This window comes from Euleptes europaea, chromosome 15 (assembly GCF_029931775.1).
Source record: "Euleptes europaea isolate rEulEur1 chromosome 15, rEulEur1.hap1, whole genome shotgun sequence".
In the NCBI taxonomy this organism is placed as follows: domain Eukaryota; kingdom Metazoa; phylum Chordata; class Lepidosauria; order Squamata; family Sphaerodactylidae; genus Euleptes; species Euleptes europaea.
Window position 1 is genome coordinate 20,570,254 of NC_079326.1, and position 17,728 is coordinate 20,587,981.

Genomic DNA, 17,728 nt, shown 5'->3' on the forward strand with positions numbered 1-17,728 from the left:
AATTCGAGCAATTCGTGGGGGTGTGATAACAGGTGTGAGGAAGGACATTCTCAGAGACTACTGGTCCTCAGTGGGCTAGGCTTACAGTGACAGTAACAGATGAACATATCACCTTAAGAGTTGAATCTGACTTTAACCTTTAGCACTGATGATCCAAAACAGATATCGCTTTGAAATGGATGAGGGGAAATCAGAGAAGGACCGGTAAAGAGAGAGAGAAGGCCAACTGCACTCGCATACTGTACGTTATATACGGACATTCAGCTGGAGTATATAAACCACAGGAGAGCAAGTCTGTCATACTAAAGAAGGAAAGAGTGTGCAGCAGGCCCATAGACAACATGGAGCCAGTGGCAAAGATGAAAAGGTAAGGGATATGTGAAGAATCATTCTGATTTGAGCAAGATACTATCATAGGAGGAGAAAGTTGGTTTTAAATGCCGACTTTCTCTGCCTTTTAAGGAGAATCAATAGGGTTGCCAGCCTCCAGATACTAGCTGGAGATCTCCTGCTTTTACAACGTTTACAATAGAGATGAGTTTACCTGGAGAAAATGGCTCGTTGGCAATTGGACTCTATGGCATTGAAGCCCCTCCCCTCTTCAAACCCCGCCCTCCTCAGACTCTGCCCAAAAAACCTCCCACCATAGCTTAGTGATAGTGCACATGGTTTTCATGCACAAGATCCCAGATTTAAACCCCAGCTTGTCCAGTTAAAAAGATCTCAAGGAAGAACCCTGCTTGAATCCTTGGAGAAGATTGGCTGCCAGGATGGAAAATATCAGCCTAGACAGACCAAAGCATGTTTGTATGTTGCACACTATGTACAGCTAACTGTAGCTTTGAACTGTAAAATGATATTGTTAATCTGATCAGTGAGCTATACCTCAGAGATCTGCCTCTCTTGAGAGATTTGTCATCCATGTTGAAAGGGAATGGTAGAATCTCAGAGGACAGATTACAAATACTTAACCAAAGAGTGGCTAGCAAATGATTATCTAAATCATTAACAATTAAAGCCATTAACAATATGTTTATCATTCCCAATTCAGATTCTGCAAAGCCAAGCCAAGCAAAATTACAGGTGGCTGCGTAAGGGTTGGAGTATTCCCCAAAGGATCTTGTCCCATGAATGGATTCAGGTTGCCTGAAGTTAGAACCATAGATGAAGCTGATGACTATGGTCCCAGGTATGCCAACGATCATGTGTCCCCAGTCATAGGGTTAGGAGGACAACTGTGGGCTGCTAGCACTGACCGCGGAGGGACAGGCAGGTGGTTTTTCGGTCTTCTGAAATAATTATTCTCTCTTTTTTGCTGCAGAAAATCAAGTGAGAGTTTTGAGAAAGATACACTGTTGACCTCTTCAGATGATTCAGGTACTTCTGAAATTAAAAATGTTCTTTTAAAAAAATCTAATTATTACTTGGAAAAATGTCTATCCTTCGATCCAGCTGCAGCAGAACTGATCCCAGAGTGACTAGTTATTCCCCCAGCTTCAAAGCCAGAAGCACAGGACTGGCAGCTGGAAAGAAAGGCAGCATAGCAACAGGGACAGATAATCTCACAGCATCACAAGCGACTCTGTTGTCACCCAGTAATCAGAACCGTGTCCCCAGTGACATTACCCATGGATAGCAGGCACCAGTCGATTTTGCCAAGCCCCAGATTACCACTGCTTAGAAGGTACCAATCAACACATGGTAGCAATTGAAACACTACAAAAAGCAAGTTATAAAAATCACACAAAGACATTAGAGAGTTGAAAGAAATGCTCAATGTTTTGTTTATTAAACAACATGAGTCTAATCCATACTAGGGGAATGGGGGTTGCTGTCCTTTTGTTCCTTCATGTTCCCTATGCCTTTGAATGCTGTATGAAAGCCAGTAATGGACGAAGCTTTATACATTCCTGTACCTCCATGCAGGATAACGCGAAATTACTACATTTTATCTTTCAAGCAGCTTCCCCAGGTACCACAATCCTACCCCAGCATAAACATGGGGTTACCCCTGTATAGGAACCACTGCCAGCAGACCCCTTCTTGTAACTACTGCTGCTCTAGCCTTGCTTTCAGTGTGGGTGAGGAATGGTCTTCCATCAGTGAGTGTTGGATGGCTGCTTGGTTGCCTGTGGAAAGACAAGAGAGACATGGTGATAGTGTGTACAATAGATAGCAGCTGCAGCAGATGTTACCCATGGTTGGTACTGTGTTCCTTTGCTGGGGTTTGAACACCCCTACAACTGTGCTGTGCTTGGCTAAAGAGACTATTCTCAGGCACAGCTGGGATGAAGTTAGTCATCTTGAGCTCTCCATGATTCAAATGGGTGTGTATTTCAGTACACTCACTGTTTTGCTGGCATAAGTTTACATTGACAGAGGAGAGTAGGATGACAATTAAGCTGCATACTCTCCTACCCTTTTCCTATTCAGCTTCCATCTCTGCCCATTTTACTACATAGGTTTTTTTTTTATGACAGTGTATTTTGGAGTAAATGTATGCTGGTGTAAGTAACTTCACTCCTCCAGCATAACTTGGAGTTGTACCAGGCAGGGAGGATTTATGAGTAATCTTACACTGGTCAATGAATACATGAAGCTGCTTTATAGTGAATCAGACCCTCGAATAATCAAAGTTAGTATTGTCTACTCAGACTGGAAGCAGCTCTCCAGGGTCTCAGGCAGAGGTCTTCCACATCACCTACTTGCCTAGTCCCTTTAACTGGAGATGCTGGGGATTGAACCTGGGACCTTCTGCATGCCAAGCAGATGCTCTACCATTGAGTCACAGTGTTACTCAGAGAGGGTTGCTCTTCAAGTCATATCTAAAATTTGTCAATTGCTAGACAGACCTGGCTAACTTTACATTAGTAATTTTGGCCTAATCAATAAATTTGTAAGGTCTCCAGCTCCTGGAAATTAGCAGTGTGCCAAAGATTACCCAACTCTTAAATATCACAATTTCTTGCCTATCCTCCATCAACAAGCTTCACTTTATTCATTCCACTGGAACTTCTTAAATACGCTTTTGCATAACCTGATCTGCTGGGTTTTTGCACTCTCAATAAGACTGAAGTTCTCCATCATGGCATGTGATATAGTGACTTTCCTCTCCAGCTATTAACGAATACCAATACAGTTTCACTTCCCAAAGAGATCTGTGTGACTCACTGCATGAGAAGCCTTACAGCGGAGGAATACACGAGAGCCTTTCAGTCATTCTTAGACCATTCAACTGAACACCAGTGCATGGACCAATTCAATAACAAGGAGCTGCCAAATATAGTAGCCAGGTAAGAAACCATTTCACGATGTTTGGAAAAGATGTCACATGTTGCCACTACTTCAAGGAATAGTCAAATGCTTGCAGATTCCTATTTTCGAATTGCTGTAAATCACCTCCAGGTAGTAGCTGGAGGTGTGCTATTACAACTGATCTCCAGCCGACAGAGATCAGTTCACCTGGAGAAAATGGCCGCTTTGGCCATTGGACTGTAAGGCATTGAAGTCCCTCCCTTGGCCAAACCCTGCCCTCCTCAGGCTCCACCCCAAAAACCTCCCACTGGTGGCGAAGAGGGGCCTGGCAACCCTATTCATGGATCCAGTTTGAATTGAAGGGGGGGTGTAACTATCATCATCTATTTATATATTGACTTGTATGTAAAAAGTGCTTCTCTAAAGATTTGTTAAATTAATTTAAAATTATACTACTTCATCAGAAATCGTTCTTTATTTTCCTGCCTTTACTTGTTAGTTTGTGGCAGGATGATAATTTAGTTTGATTTCTATACCAACACCTTAAATTTTTTCTAGTACTGCTCAAGATGGAAACCATCCTCGTAGAATGAATGTAGCTCAACAAGCTAATTTCATTAAGTTCAATGGGCCTTCAAGCAGCCCATTCCCCGGGGGGGGGGGGAGAAACACGGTGGCCTCAGAGGCTTCCCAGCTGCAAAAAAAAATTAAGGCCATTTCTAAATTTAAAAAGGGAAAATGCCCCCACTGGCTACAGCAAAATAGTTGGTGTAGCAATGCCCCAGGGTGAGGGGGCATTCCCAGGGTGAATGGGGTTAGAAAGCTGATTAAAGTCAGCTCCGCCCCAGGGAATGCCCTGGGAATGCCCCCTGGATGCCAGCATGAGCATATATGCCAGGACAATGCCAGTGGGAGGCCATGCCGGCACCCAAGCCCCACACAGCCGCACCACTCCCCAGAGGCCAGCGTAAGTTGCCCTACACCAGCATCTGTGCCAGTCTGCATGGTGCAAGTGGCACAAATACCAGTGTAAGGCTGGCTCCTGCGGAGCTCCTGTGGAGCTTCACCCCCCTTCAGGATTGCACAATTAGTCCTGGTGAAATTCCAAGTTCTACGGACCCTTGTAGAACACCATAACATCTTTGCTTAAACACTGATCCAGGCACAGCTGAGCATTTTCCAGTCTTGTTGATTAACTGAAAATATTAAGCTTGTCCATAAATCTTAGCTATTTATATCAATGAGTCTTAAAATGAGCCACCATGTACATCTGGCAGACTGCATTAGGTTCAGCAGGTCACATATTGTTCAGGTTCTTTAGCTCATCATCACTGTCGGTGGCCATGTAGATTTCCAGAGTCTCTCTCTCTCAACGCAAAATGTGTCCCCCAGTTTGGTGTGCCAAGAGAGCCTAATTTTAATGGACCTCTGTGTTACTTTAAGGTTCTACAACTTTTCATAATGTTAAGTAAAGGTAAAGGTCCCCTGTGCAAGCACCAGGTCATTCCTGACCCATGGGGTGACGTCACATCCCGACGTTTACTAGGCAGGCTTTGTTTATGGGGTGGTTTGCCAGTGCCTTCCCCAGTCATCTTCCCTTCACCCCCAGCAAGCTGGCTACTCATTTGACCGACCTCAGAAGGATGGAAGGCTGAGTCAACCTTGAGCTGGCTACCTGAAACCAACTTCTGTCGGGATCGAACTCAGGTCGTGAGCAGAGCTTGGACTACAGTACTGCAGCTTACCACTCTGCGCCACAGAGCTCCTATTATGTTACACCTCTGTAAAACATCATGAGGGCTTCTTCTTGCTTATAGCAGCAAGAGATGCTACAGCTGATGTGTGTCCCTTATCTGATTTTTTTGAAAATTTGATCTGGTGGCTATCCAACTGAGCTATTGGATATCATTAAAGGTTTGAGCCTTGTTCTGGTAATTCCTTTAGTGTGGATGCACCCATTCTATTGTGCTGTAATGAAAGGAAGTCATCCCTTCTAGAAATATCTATGGTAGGGGAAAAAACCTCAAAGTACTGACAGAAAACAACAACGAAACAAATTAAATTAAAATCAGCTTAGCAAGTCTAGCAAGACTGTGTTTTCATGCACTACTGCTGTTGTAAATAATTACTGTGCTTATCTTCATGGGAATTTGAGCTTTGCATTGAATGATAGGAAAAGTTGAGGGCAGCAGGAAAAGAGGAAGACCCAACAAGAGATGGATTGACTCAATAAAGGAAGCCACAGCCTTCAATTTGCAAGATCTGAGCAAGGCTGTCAAAGATAGGACATTTTGGAGGACTTTCATTCATAGGGTCGCCATGAGTCGGAAGCGACTTGACGGCACTTAACTCACTCACTCACATTGAATGGTCACATATGCCTCCTGTACTTCATTGCCTTTTGATCCCCATTGTTTATAATCTCCCCCCCTCACTTTGTGACCACATATGCAATATATATACAATCTAACTGAGAGGACATACATTATGCATAGGATGAAGAGGACTCTATACCATGACAACTTGTGCCCCAACAATTCTGTTCGTCTTTAACAGCGCCTTCCTCAGAGAAATGCCCGCACTGGTCATAGGAGGCAACGTGGCTGCGCTGCCTCCAAACAAGGTTTCAGTCCTGCCGAAACCTCCCTGCGGAGTAAAAAATCCGTGCAACCCTTCATAGGGTTGCATGGGAGATATGCCACCTAAAAAGGTGGCGTATCTCTCAAAAATAAAAAGGGGCGTTTCTGGCCCAAAAGGGCTTTGGAAACCGCCTGACGGTGGCTCTTCCCCCAATCCGGCACGGGAATGCCCTGGAAACACCTCCCGAGACGCCAGAACTCCCCAAGAACACCTCCCGGGATGCCAGTGTGGGCTTTGACGTGTTGGCACACATGCGCCTGGGCCTTCCCACCGGCATTCAGGCCACTAATGCTGGCGTTAGTTGCTCTGACGCCGGTGCGGGGGCCCAAATACTGATGCTGCACCTTCCTGCCCTCCTAAGGGCTTTCGCCCTTCAGGCTCAGGAGTGCGCTGTCAGTTGCCAAGGGACTCTTGTTTGTTCTGCAAGCACAGATGAACCCAACTACCCCTCTAAAGTCCTGACATCCATGGTATTTTGTGACAAACCACACTTTAAAGTATGTCTTATGCTTTACAGCTTTCTGTAAGAAATGCTCTCAGTAAGGTATGATGTGAATTTGGAGGAACACACATAAAATATTTTCCCTTTGTGACAATAACATGCAGTTACATAAACTAAACTAAAAGGTACTCTAATAATAAATGCTTCTCATTTCAGTCTCGGAAATGGAAAATCCACTATCAATGTGCTAGGTGTGGGAAGTGGCACAGGTAACTTTAACTAAAAATTTTTTTGTTTGAGTGGGTTGCTTGTGGTAACAACTGGCAAGTCTAAAAAGTTTTTTACTCCAGCAATGTACTCTTGTTTTACTTTAAGGTCAGCAGTTTATTTGTTAAATTTGATATTTCTTCTTTTGTAAACAAAAAACGACTCGCTTCTATCAGCCAACACAGATATCAGAACAACATTTTAATAAAACACACACAATCTATAATGTACAGCTAATACTACTACTACTAATGCATTAAGAGGAGCAGCATCAGTTATAACTGTGGCGTGATTTCCCGTGTGATATATTTAATTCATAACTGGTATTCTTACTTGCACAGACATGCATGAAGTGAAATAGGAATTGGTGCTATGGGAGGTTTGCCTCTCTGTGTGAAAGAGGTCTTTGCCATGCTAGCCCTTTCAGAGGACGGCTTTCGATGTTGCACCCATGGGCTACGTGTCCTATGAAAGATGTTTAATTTTCCTAATTAGACTTGTCTATATGGGGCAAGCAGTGTTTGGTTGTAATGTCTGAGGGGTCTTGAATATCCTACAAAACTCTAAAGTTAATACTGTGGAGGTGGCTAGTGGTGTGTAACATCTAAAGCTACACTGTGAGTTAAACATAAAACCGTGATTTTGAAAAAGCAAGATTCTTGATAAAGAATTCATGTGCATTTGTTGTACAGGGGAGCAAGACTTGAAAATGATTAGAATAATCCAGTCCAAACATCCAGGAGCCTTCATTAAAAATGAAGTCGTAGAGCCCAACCCGCAACATATTCTGGCATTCAAAGGTATAGCATTGCACTAGTACCCAAACAAGAGATCGGAACATACATTTTGCCTTATTAAATTTCTTCGGTGGGGGTTTCTTTCATAAACAGATGCAATTAAGAATTCTTCTGACCTCAAAAATGTCTCATTCACCTGGCACCAGTTGACGTCCACGGAATATGAAAAGCAGGCAAAAGAGGAGAATGTAGAAAAGAAATATGACTTCATACACCTGATCCAGGTAAATTCAGCATCAGTCATATAACCCTTCCTGGTTTGTTTGACTGGGGAGGGGCCGTGGCTCAGTGGTAGAGCATCTGCTTGGCATGCAGAAGGTTCAATCCCTGGCATCTCCAGTTAAAGGGACTAGGAAAGAAGGTGATGTGAAAGACCTCTGCCTGAGACCCTGGAAAGCCGCTGCCAGTCTGATTAGACAATACTGACTTTTATGGACCAAGGGTCTGATTCAGTATAAGGCAGCTTCATGTGTTCACCCCATGGCTTTTAATTTGCTGGGTTTACAGAGACTTGAGCGGGAGGATATCTCTACTGTCCCTTTCCCCACTTAACTAACACATTTAACTAATTCACCATTCTACCTATTGGACTACAGTTTTTTAAAAAAGGAATAAAACTTTAAGGCATGACACACCATAATACAAAAAGCAGGTAACAAATGCAATAAAAGGCAATAAAGTAAACTTTGGTTCACAAAAACTTAGCTGGAAAAAAGGGGTTAGACTTTCATGTACCCCTGGACTTCTGTTTCATTTTCCTGTCTCATCTCTGACGGTTCTGGTTGTGTGGCTTCTGTCATCCAAACAAGAGTCAGCCGGTTTTACCACACCAGATGCGTGGGAGAAATATTTAAAAGCCCAATGTAGCATATAACTGGTGAAAACACATCTTTCGTTACGTGCTAAATATGTGTTGCTTGGCAGAAATCGAAAAGCAGCTTTTCCTTTCAGATGGAGCATTTTATATCATTAAGTCAGAATCATTCCATGGTTTTCATGAGTCTTAAGGTGATGCTGATGACCCACTTAAGCAGAGCTTCTTATTCACAGTAGACCTGATCACTCACCGTTCTGAGGAATTAATACAGTGACAAGCAAATCATTTTGGGTTGCCAGACGGCTTCTTTGCTCCAGCAGCAGCAAAAATAGGGGGGGGGGGAAGAGGAATATCACACAATATTGTAGAATCACTTCTGGTTGTACGTTGCTCCCCATCCTGCACTTCTGCTCCTGCTGGAGGGAAGTGCAGCAGGATTGCCAACCTCCAGGTACTAGCTGGAGATCTCCTGCTATTACAACCGATCTCCAGCTGATAGTTTCTCCAGTTTCCCTGGAGAAAATATCCGCTTTGGCCATTGGACTCTATGGCATTGCAGTCCCTCCCATCCCCAAACCCCGCCCTCCTCAGGCTCCACCCCCCAAAAAAACCCTGGTGGCGAAGAGGGACCTGGTGACCCTAAAGGGCAGAGATGGGGGTAGGGAGCTGAGGCTGGAAAATTGCCTGGCAAGCCTAGTATCATCTTCTTTTGTATTTTCTGCTGAGCTGTCAAGAAAAACAATAACAGATAGTAGGCAAACATCAGTCAGGACTAAATTCCATTGAAACCATTGGGGAAAGGGAGGATGACACTCATGGGATTTAGTTATAACTAACTGGGGGGGGGGGCCTGCCAAAGCGATCCTAAGCAGATCGACTCAGAATCCTATTCAGGTCTACTCAATGAGGCTTAATCCCAGGAAAGTGTTTTTAGGAGTGCAGCTTATAATACTAGCTAAGCTGTTTACAAGGAAATACAGATTTTTTTTTTAGAAAGTCAGAAGTGACTTTACCGGTGCTGTGGAACTATCCTGTTTCATGAATTCTAGTTTGATGCAATGCCCAGAACATGGAGACTCCCGGCCTAATGGATGAACACTTCATGCCTGGGATGTACCTGAGGAGTCTTTGCCAGAAGTGGGATAGGCTGTCCACTTGGTTTTCCAAATGTTTGTTTATAGCCATTCACAGGAATCCCACTAAGGCTGCCAGCCCGTGCCCCCCACTCCCCAGGAGATTGGAGAGCAGGGACATAGAACACTACCTTAGGGCTGCCAGCTCAGGGTTGGGAAATCCCTGGAGACCATCTGAAAAAAACTAGAAGAAAATCTGGGAGAGCAATGACTGGCAAATGGCGCTGTGTGTTCCCCTCAGGGTGGATATATAAAAAAAAACCCATCTCAGAGAGATTATGCCAGTGTGGTATAGGGGATGTAGAAACCATGGAGCATGTTCTCATCTGCTGCCCTCACTCAGAAGAGATCTGTGGCAAATTTATCTGGCCTTGGACTAAGAGGCTCTCTGATAACTCAGAGGCGGACAGGGCAAAGAAGCTGCTCTTGGATGAAAATATCAATGGGATTTTAGACAACAGTTGACAATTCTCTTCTTCTGCATATGACTGGCTATGTGCCATATTAATAAATGACTGAATGACTGAGCTGTAGCAAAAACCTGGTGTGCAAAACCCTAAATTGTGTTTTTAAAAATGCTGGTGCTTGTTTTTATGGTTTCAGAGATCTGGCTGCTATTTTGAGCGGGTATCCCTTTTGTATATATCATTGTGTTGTAGGAAGGGGGAGATGTGCTTTGGTTAATTTAAACCAATCAATAAGCATCTCATTCTTCACAAACGAAAAGGATATTTGAAGAGAGTTCCACAGCAGCACCTAACACAGTAGGGGAACTGTGTTTCCCATCAAGGGTAGTAGGTGCCTGTGACACCCCCTCGCACAAAAGCATGCACAAGTCTATTTCAGTAGTGTTCATCATCCTTCAGAAAGCTTTTTTTAGGTACAGACTGAAGTGCTAGGAGCATGTGCCTACTAGTCTGACGAGAGGCCACAGCAGGACACAAAAATCAGTGCATGCACTGCCGGCAATGACTGCGTAGCTCCAAAATGCCATCCCAAACACTGAATAACATCCCTTGTGCCTGCCTTAAGAAATAAGTCAGGATTAACATATCCAGATGACCATGTTGAGAACAGATGGGCTGAAGAACACATGAACACACACACACATGAAGCTGCCATACTGCATCAGATCCTTGGTCCATCAAAGTCAGTATTGTCTAAGACCAGCAGCGGCTCTCCAGGGTCTCAGGCAAGGGTCTTTCACATCACCTACTTGCCCAGTCCCTTTAACTGGAGATGCTGGGGATTGAACCTGGGACCTTCTATATGCCAAGCAGATGCTCTACCACTGAGCCACGGCCCTTCCCCTGAACCAACAGGAATGCTTGTAGTTTCATATAGAGCTCTAAGTCCTAAGACCTTCTTTAGAAAATCCTTGGCTTGAAATTGGGTTGGGGAAGAGCTTTCAAGGCCCAAAAGATTTTAGAAAACTACCTCCTATTCGTTGCCACTTCCGTCTGTTTCTGGTATAATCTGTTTCAGATATAATCACATATCCAAATTTCACAGGCAACGAGGCATCATTAGGTGCTCACATCGAGGGAGGACATGAAGCAGGGCTGATCAGCCCTCTGAAAGCTAATTTTAGATGTTCTGGGTACAGATTGAAGCACTAGGAGTACATGCTGGTCTGGGCAGAGGCCATGGCAGGGCACAAAAATCAACGTATGCCTCATTGGCAATAACTGTAGAGGTCTAAAATGCCACCCAGAACTCTGTGGCTTCCCTTTGGTGGAGCTTAAAAAAATGGCACCACTGTAATGGGGCGCATGAGCACCACAAACAGGAAGTGCAAATGTTGTCATGTATGACTTCCTTGCACAAAATTACTCGAATTCTCCTCAGTTTCTCAACACTGAAAGTGACAACGATGTTGGGGGGAAATTGGCTCAATCCTAGGTTAGTGGTGTAGTGGCTAAGAACGGTGGTTTGGAGCAGTGGAGTCTGATCTGGAGAACCGGGTTTGATTCCCCACTCCTCCACATGAGGGGTGGAGGCTAATCTGGTGAACTGGATTTGTTTCCCCACTCCTACACACGAAGCCTCCTGGGTGACCTTGGGCATGTCACGCTCTCTCAGCCCCACCTACCTCACAGGGTGTCTGTTGTGGGGAGGGGAAGGGAAGGTGATTGTAAGCTGGTTTGATTCTCCCTTAAGTGGCAGAGAAAGTCAGCATATAAAAACCAACTCTTCTTCTTCTTGTCCGTTACCTTGTTTTCAGTCTTCATCATTATTAAATTAATTGCTCAGCTCTATGATCTGGAGGGGCAGCTCCTCTCCCTGTAGTCCTGAGTGCTAAATAGGGTTGCCAGGTCCTTCTTCGCCACCGGTGGGAGGTTTTTGAGGCAGAGCCTGAGGAGGGCGGGGTTTGTGGAGGAAAAGGACTTCAATTCCATAGAGTCCAATTGCCAGAGCAGCCTTTTTCTCCAGGTGAACTGATCTTTATCGGCTGGAGAGCAGTTGTAATAGCAGGAGATCTCCAGCTACTACCTGGAGGTTGGCAACCCTATTGCTAAAGTCCATCCTGAGCAGCAGATGTCTGCTGGGTTTCCACTGTGACTTCAAAAGGAGGAGATCAAATGGACTGACTAACCATGAGTACATTCAGTTTTCTGTGGGACATCTCATCCCACGTTCCTTCTACTTGCTTGATACCTACCTAAGCTCTTTAAAGCTTATGGCGACAGCCTGATGAGAGGTGGAACAGGCTTCCTCGGGAGGTGGTAAGCTCTCCTTCCCTGGAGGTTTTTAAGAAGAGGCTAGATGGCCTTAGGCAGATCATGAGAGGGAGGGCACTTTGGCCATCTTCTGGGCATGGAGTATGGGTCACTGTGTGTGTGTGGGGGGAGGTAGTTTGGAATTTCCTGCATTGTGCAGGGGGTTGGACTAGATGACACTGGTGGTCCCTTCCAACTCTACGATTCTATGTAGCAGAAAGTTCCCATAAAGCACCATACTGTGGTGAATTAGCTCCGTAATCAGACCACCAACTTAATATAACTTTTCTCCAGTGCCCCACTCTGAAGAATGGGAATAGAAATTGTGCAGTTGTCATCTCCATGGAGGGTAATAGCAACTGGGGCACAGATTTGCTTTCATGTTCAGAAGTTCTCAGTGCTACTCATAACATTAATCATGCGCTTATTTTTCTTAGTGGCAATTGTCTCTTTCAGATGCTGTACCGTGTGGAGGATATTGCACATACTATCAAGTTTTTCCACAGCTGCCTCGATCATTATGCTAAACTTCTGATTATAATTTTATCAGGTAAGAAGCATTTTATAAAAGCATTGACTCTTTTTCCCCCAAGGATATTCTCCGGCAGTAATTAAATAGGCTCCAGATTCTGTTGGCTTAATCAAAAAGTATGCTGTGCTGCAAAGACCTGAATCCATTTGCAAATGAATAAACATCTGAAATGGGGGAGAAAAAACCCACATTCATTCCAGTCATTGGAGTAACAAAAAATTCCCAGAGCAGCTAATGATGACCCAATGAAAGGCTCCTCTGTCACCTTCTGTGTCCCATTTCATGCTGAGCTGATAGTAAGGCTTCATCTTTGTGGCTGGCTCACTACACTTCAGTTTGACTGCCTGACACTGACATAGGAGATACTGACTCCCTGTAGTAGTCTCTCCCCATGTTTTTAATTAGTGGAGTAAATTAATTAGTTTTTAAAACAAAAAAAATCATTATTTTGCCCACTTTCTTTGCTGGTGCTTCTTATATGGTTACTAACTTTCTCCAAGCTTTTTGAGCCTGTATGCACCTTTGGAATTCTGACCCAGGGTGCTTTCACACATGCCGAATAATGCACTTTCAATCCACTTTCAATGCACTTTGCAACTGGATTTTACTGGGTGAAACTGCAAAATTCACTTGCAAACGATAGTTAAAGTGCATTGAAAGTAGATTGAAAGTGCATTATTCAGGATGTGTGAAAGCGCCCCCAGAGTTGGGGCACAACCACAAAAGGGCTGCCACAAGATATGGAGCAAGGCACACAATGGCAGAGACTAAGGTTATGTATAACTCTAATAATAATTCTTCAACATTTCATAAATGGTATCCTGTTAATCTGCACAGCCAATCAGAAGCCCTTCTGGCCAAAAGCCCCATCACATTTTATTGGGTGCCAGGAAAGGTTGGTGGGCACCATGTTGCCCATAGGTGCCGTATTGGAGACCCCTGCCATAGAATCTAGGAGAAACGCAAGTCCTAGAATGACATCAGTTCACCACTGAGCTGCCTCCCCTCCACAAACTTTGCCCAAATTCTCTGGGAATTTCCCAAGCCAGAGTTGGTAACCCTATGCTCCTAATCTGTTGCTACTGAATTGAACACCCTTGATATATATGACTGGCTGTATGCTGTATTAATAAATAACTGACTGACCACCCCTGATAACTTATGCACCATTTATATGCAAGTTCATAGATGGGATATATAATAAACGGCCATTAGAAGCACGTAGATGCATATGCAAACAGGATGCTCTTGAAACCACCGAACACGTGCTATTTGAGTGTAAATTATATGATCATATCCGCACAGGTTCATTGATTCCATTATTAGTGGACTGCCCCAGATCTCTGAGAAAACAACATCTCACACTCCTCCTATCAGATACAATAGTTAACTTATCTGCTAGCATGGCCAGATTTGCCTGGTTAGCAATGAAAATAAGGCAAAGATTGCTTACGTCTATACAGTAGTGGAGGAAATTGAGAATGAGTAGAATTATTTCTGATAGACTTACTTTACCAAGCTTTTGCTATTATTAAGCATCCCAATTTTTATAATATACAGCTTTCATTCTTTGATATTAATTAGCTATGTACCTCTGCACTTTTTTACATTTTAAGCATTTAAATTTTAATTGTATTTTGTACATGTGTTTTTTTCTACATTATTCAGTAATGTAAACTCAATTTGTTTGATGGTCTGTGACTGCAAATAAAATGACTGATTGATTGGAAGCAATGACAAAAAAATTGTGAAGTCACTTACTGTCCTGCTCTTAAAGCTACAGTCACATATCAGCTAAAGGCATAATTAATGCTATGGATCAGACAGCTGCCTGAATGATAGAACTTTAGGTAAAAAGCAGAACATATTGTGGTGTGCATTCTATGTTATGGTAGGTAATGTGTAATATACGAGGATAGTACTTGCATTTTGTCTACTATGTCAATGTCTGGTACCTTTCCAATGGTACACGTGTATTCAGCTGTTGACCCAGTCTAGTGATCCTTTGACATGCCAGTAACAGCTGATGCAGCTCACACCTTATCCCAAGTGGTGCCCCAGGATCAGGCCCCACTTCTGGATTGGTTCACTGATGCAGTTTCTCTCTCAACATCTGGACAGACATCACGAGGAACGTTGTGCCTTTCTAGCTTCCCATTTCAAGTAGCAAAGCTGGTGCATCTGCCCACAAGACCGATCAGGACTAGATGTGCCAGCTTGCCTTTAAAAAGGCCGGTGGCTGGACCTGCTCTTCTGATTAGCTCCTTGTCACTTCTCATTACTTCTATGCTGATCTGCTGGGCATGGCTTGCTTAGGTGAGCTGACTAAGAGCAGCTCTCAATGTGATAATTTTGAAGTAAACACAGAGCACAAGTGACTCATTTTTCGTGTTTGTGCATAATAGGAGTTTGCTTCTTTTATCATTCAATTAGGTTAAGAAACAGAGTCTTACTGCTCAGTCCTAATCATAGTGAGCAAGTAATACCAGTCATTTTAGGGCCAAACCAGAAGTTACGACATCCATGAGTTGGACTTGTGGTGGCTGGAGATCTCTAGGTGGTGGTTAGAGATCTTCTGGGATTATGACTGATCTCCCGGTGACATAGATCAGTTCACCTGGAGAAAAGGGCTGCTTTGGAAGGTGGACTATATGGCATTATAACCCACCGAAGTCTCTCCCCTCCCCAAACCCCGCCCTCCTCAGGCTCCCTCCCCGAATCTCCTGGTATGTCCCAATCTGGAGCTGGCAACCCTAATACCAATGCCATTTTAGAGTTGAACTCGGCTGTTGAAAAATGCTGAAAGGGCCAATCCTGATGGGGTGTGCAATGCAGGAGGACCAGGCAATCTACCACCTATCCCCCCATATATTTTCAGAAACAGGCTTTTTCGGCACTTGAAAAGGTGTGGAGGGAGGAGAACAAGGTCTTGGCACACCACAGACCCAATCAGAATTTGGCCATCGTGGCATTTTTAAACAGCTGAGTTCAGCTCTAAAATGGCATCAGTGTCTATAGGTCAGACCAGTGGAAACTGTAAAGTCTAGTTTGGCCCTTAGTGAAGCTAGTAATACCAATGCCTGAAGGCAGCATGAAGTGTGCGTACAATGGTAGCTTAGTTTAAGGACAAAACTACCAGTGACGCTGGGGGTCAGTTATCAGACCTCCCCAAATGTATGCTCTAGCAGACAAAAGCATGGCAGTGGGGGAAATGGGTAAGGACTGGCATGTTGGGGAAGAGTGGGTTAAATCTCCTTCCTATACCACTAACTCCCTGGTGGGAAATGTCCCACTGGTCCTTTTAAATTTCTAATCGGGGTAAATAAAGGCACAATATGGATGCCTGTAATTTTTTTTTCACTCCTTGGGCTAACATAGCCCAAAGGAACCATTTCGGATTGGGGAAATAGCGCCTGGGAGAAGAGTTAAGTCTCCCTCTTCTCCAGTACCACAGGGTCAGTCCCTCTCCTGCCCCCAAGGTGCCTACCATTTGCAGCTCAATTACACATCTAGGGATCCAGTGACAACGCACAGACCCACAGCACCAACAGAGTTTCCTTAATTTAATACAATAATTAGAGCAATGGTACTTACATCCATAGTTACCACCAACCAAACGGTTTCCATCAACCAGAAGAGCCACATTTGCGTCCACTCCTGGCACGAGGCTTGCTCCTCAGGGAGGATTGTAGCATGCACCTCAGGGAGGATTGTAGCTTCTGGTGACAGGTGTTTCGAGGTGAGAACCACCTGTCAACCACCACAACAACTAGCCTTGCCACTTACCAGCATAGGGTTGCCAACCTCCAGGTACTAGCTGAAGATCTCCTGCTTTACAACTGATCTCCAGCCAATAGAGATCAGTTCACCTGGAGAAAATAGCTGCTTTGGCAATTGGACTCTATGGCATTGAAGTCCCTCCCCAAACCCTGCCCTCCTCAGGCTCCGTCTTCAAAAACTCCCACTGGTGGCAAAGAGGGACCTGGCAACCCTATACCAGCAACATGTTTCAGAAGCCATATTGGAGAACAGCGCTTCGGCAGTTTATGAGAGGGAGGGCATCTTGGCCATCTTCTGGGCATGGAGTGAGGGTCACTGGGTGTGTGTGGGGGGGAGATGGTTGTGAAATTCCTGCATTGGGCAGGGGGTTGGACTAGATTACCCTGGTGGTCCCTTCCAACTCTATGATTCTATGATTCTGTGATTCTAAGATCCACAGGTGGCATCTCAAAAAGCCACAAGCAGCTCCCCAGCGACAGAGTGAGTATCATCAGTTCTTGTAGGTTATCCGGGCTGTGTGACCGTGGTCTTGGTATTTTCTTTCCTGATGTTTCATACCAAGACCATGGTCACACAGCCCAGATAACCTACAAGAACTGATGAACTCTGTCCGTGAAAGCCTTCGACAATAGAGTGAGTATCCCTGATTTAGAGAAATTAACAATTCCATATGATATGTTCCAACAGGTGCCAGTGGCTGGGCTTCTATATGGAAGAAATACAGACACTGTCTACCCCCAACTGACTGCGGCCATTACATCACAGCCGACGACATCAAAGTTGTCTTGGAGGGAATGGGAGCCAAATACCAAGTGTACGATTGCCCTTCTGTTTGGGATATCACTGAATGTTTTATCGACGGAGACACCACTGGAGGTCATACGCTGGACTTCCTGACTGGGACAAAGGACTTCATGAACACGGCACCCCTTGGTCTTAAGCAACAGCTCCGACAAGCTCTGGGCCAGCCAGAGTGCAGCACCAAGAAGGATGGGAGGATTATTTTCAGAAATGATCTAAGCATGATTGTGGTCAGCTCCTAATAATAGGAGAAACAGCAGAGGTGATTTTCATCTGTTTTGATAGGGACAGGGCAAGCAAATCTACAAAAGAATCAGTTGTAACATTGTGAAGGAACTTGTTCAGGACTGGAGGAGCTAAGTTTAAAGCCTCATAGATGTGAAGCGTATTTTCAGCAGATCCTTTGAGGTTTAAAAGATACATAATTTACCACAGTGTACAATTAACATTGGTCTGTACAGATACATATTGCCTCTGAGGTTCAGGCCTCACAAAACAGAGCCTGATCATTTATGAAGGAAGTCTGTAAAGGAAGAAATCATAA

General features: G+C 44.3%; 1 protein-coding gene across 1 annotated transcript; it reads left to right on the forward strand.

Annotated features, from left to right (window-relative positions):
- The first annotated feature begins 315 nt into the window (after nt 1-315).
- Nucleotides 316-17,484, forward strand: LOC130487960 (carnosine N-methyltransferase 2-like). The gene is made up of 9 exons (XM_056861529.1): nt 316-367; nt 1,052-1,189; nt 1,322-1,377; nt 3,140-3,293; nt 6,554-6,606; nt 7,297-7,404; nt 7,495-7,625; nt 12,528-12,621; nt 17,071-17,484. The coding sequence occupies exons 1-9, from the start codon at nt 342-344 to the stop codon at nt 17,424-17,426; spliced, it is 1,116 nt and encodes a 371-aa protein (XP_056717507.1). The 5' UTR covers nt 316-341; the 3' UTR covers nt 17,427-17,484.
- The last annotated feature ends 244 nt before the right edge of the window (nt 17,485-17,728 follow it).

Bases quoted from the DNA above. Each gene is read 5' to 3' on its own strand.
- LOC130487960 (XM_056861529.1), top strand. From the start codon at position 342: ATGGAGCCAGTGGCAAAGATGAAAAG. The intron at 368-1,051 runs GTAAGGGATATG...TTCCCAATTCAG, and splicing joins CCAGTGGCAAAGATGAAAAG to ATTCTGCAAAGCCAAGCCAA. The intron at 7,405-7,494 runs GTATAGCATTGC...TTTCATAAACAG, and splicing joins ACATATTCTGGCATTCAAAG to ATGCAATTAAGAATTCTTCT.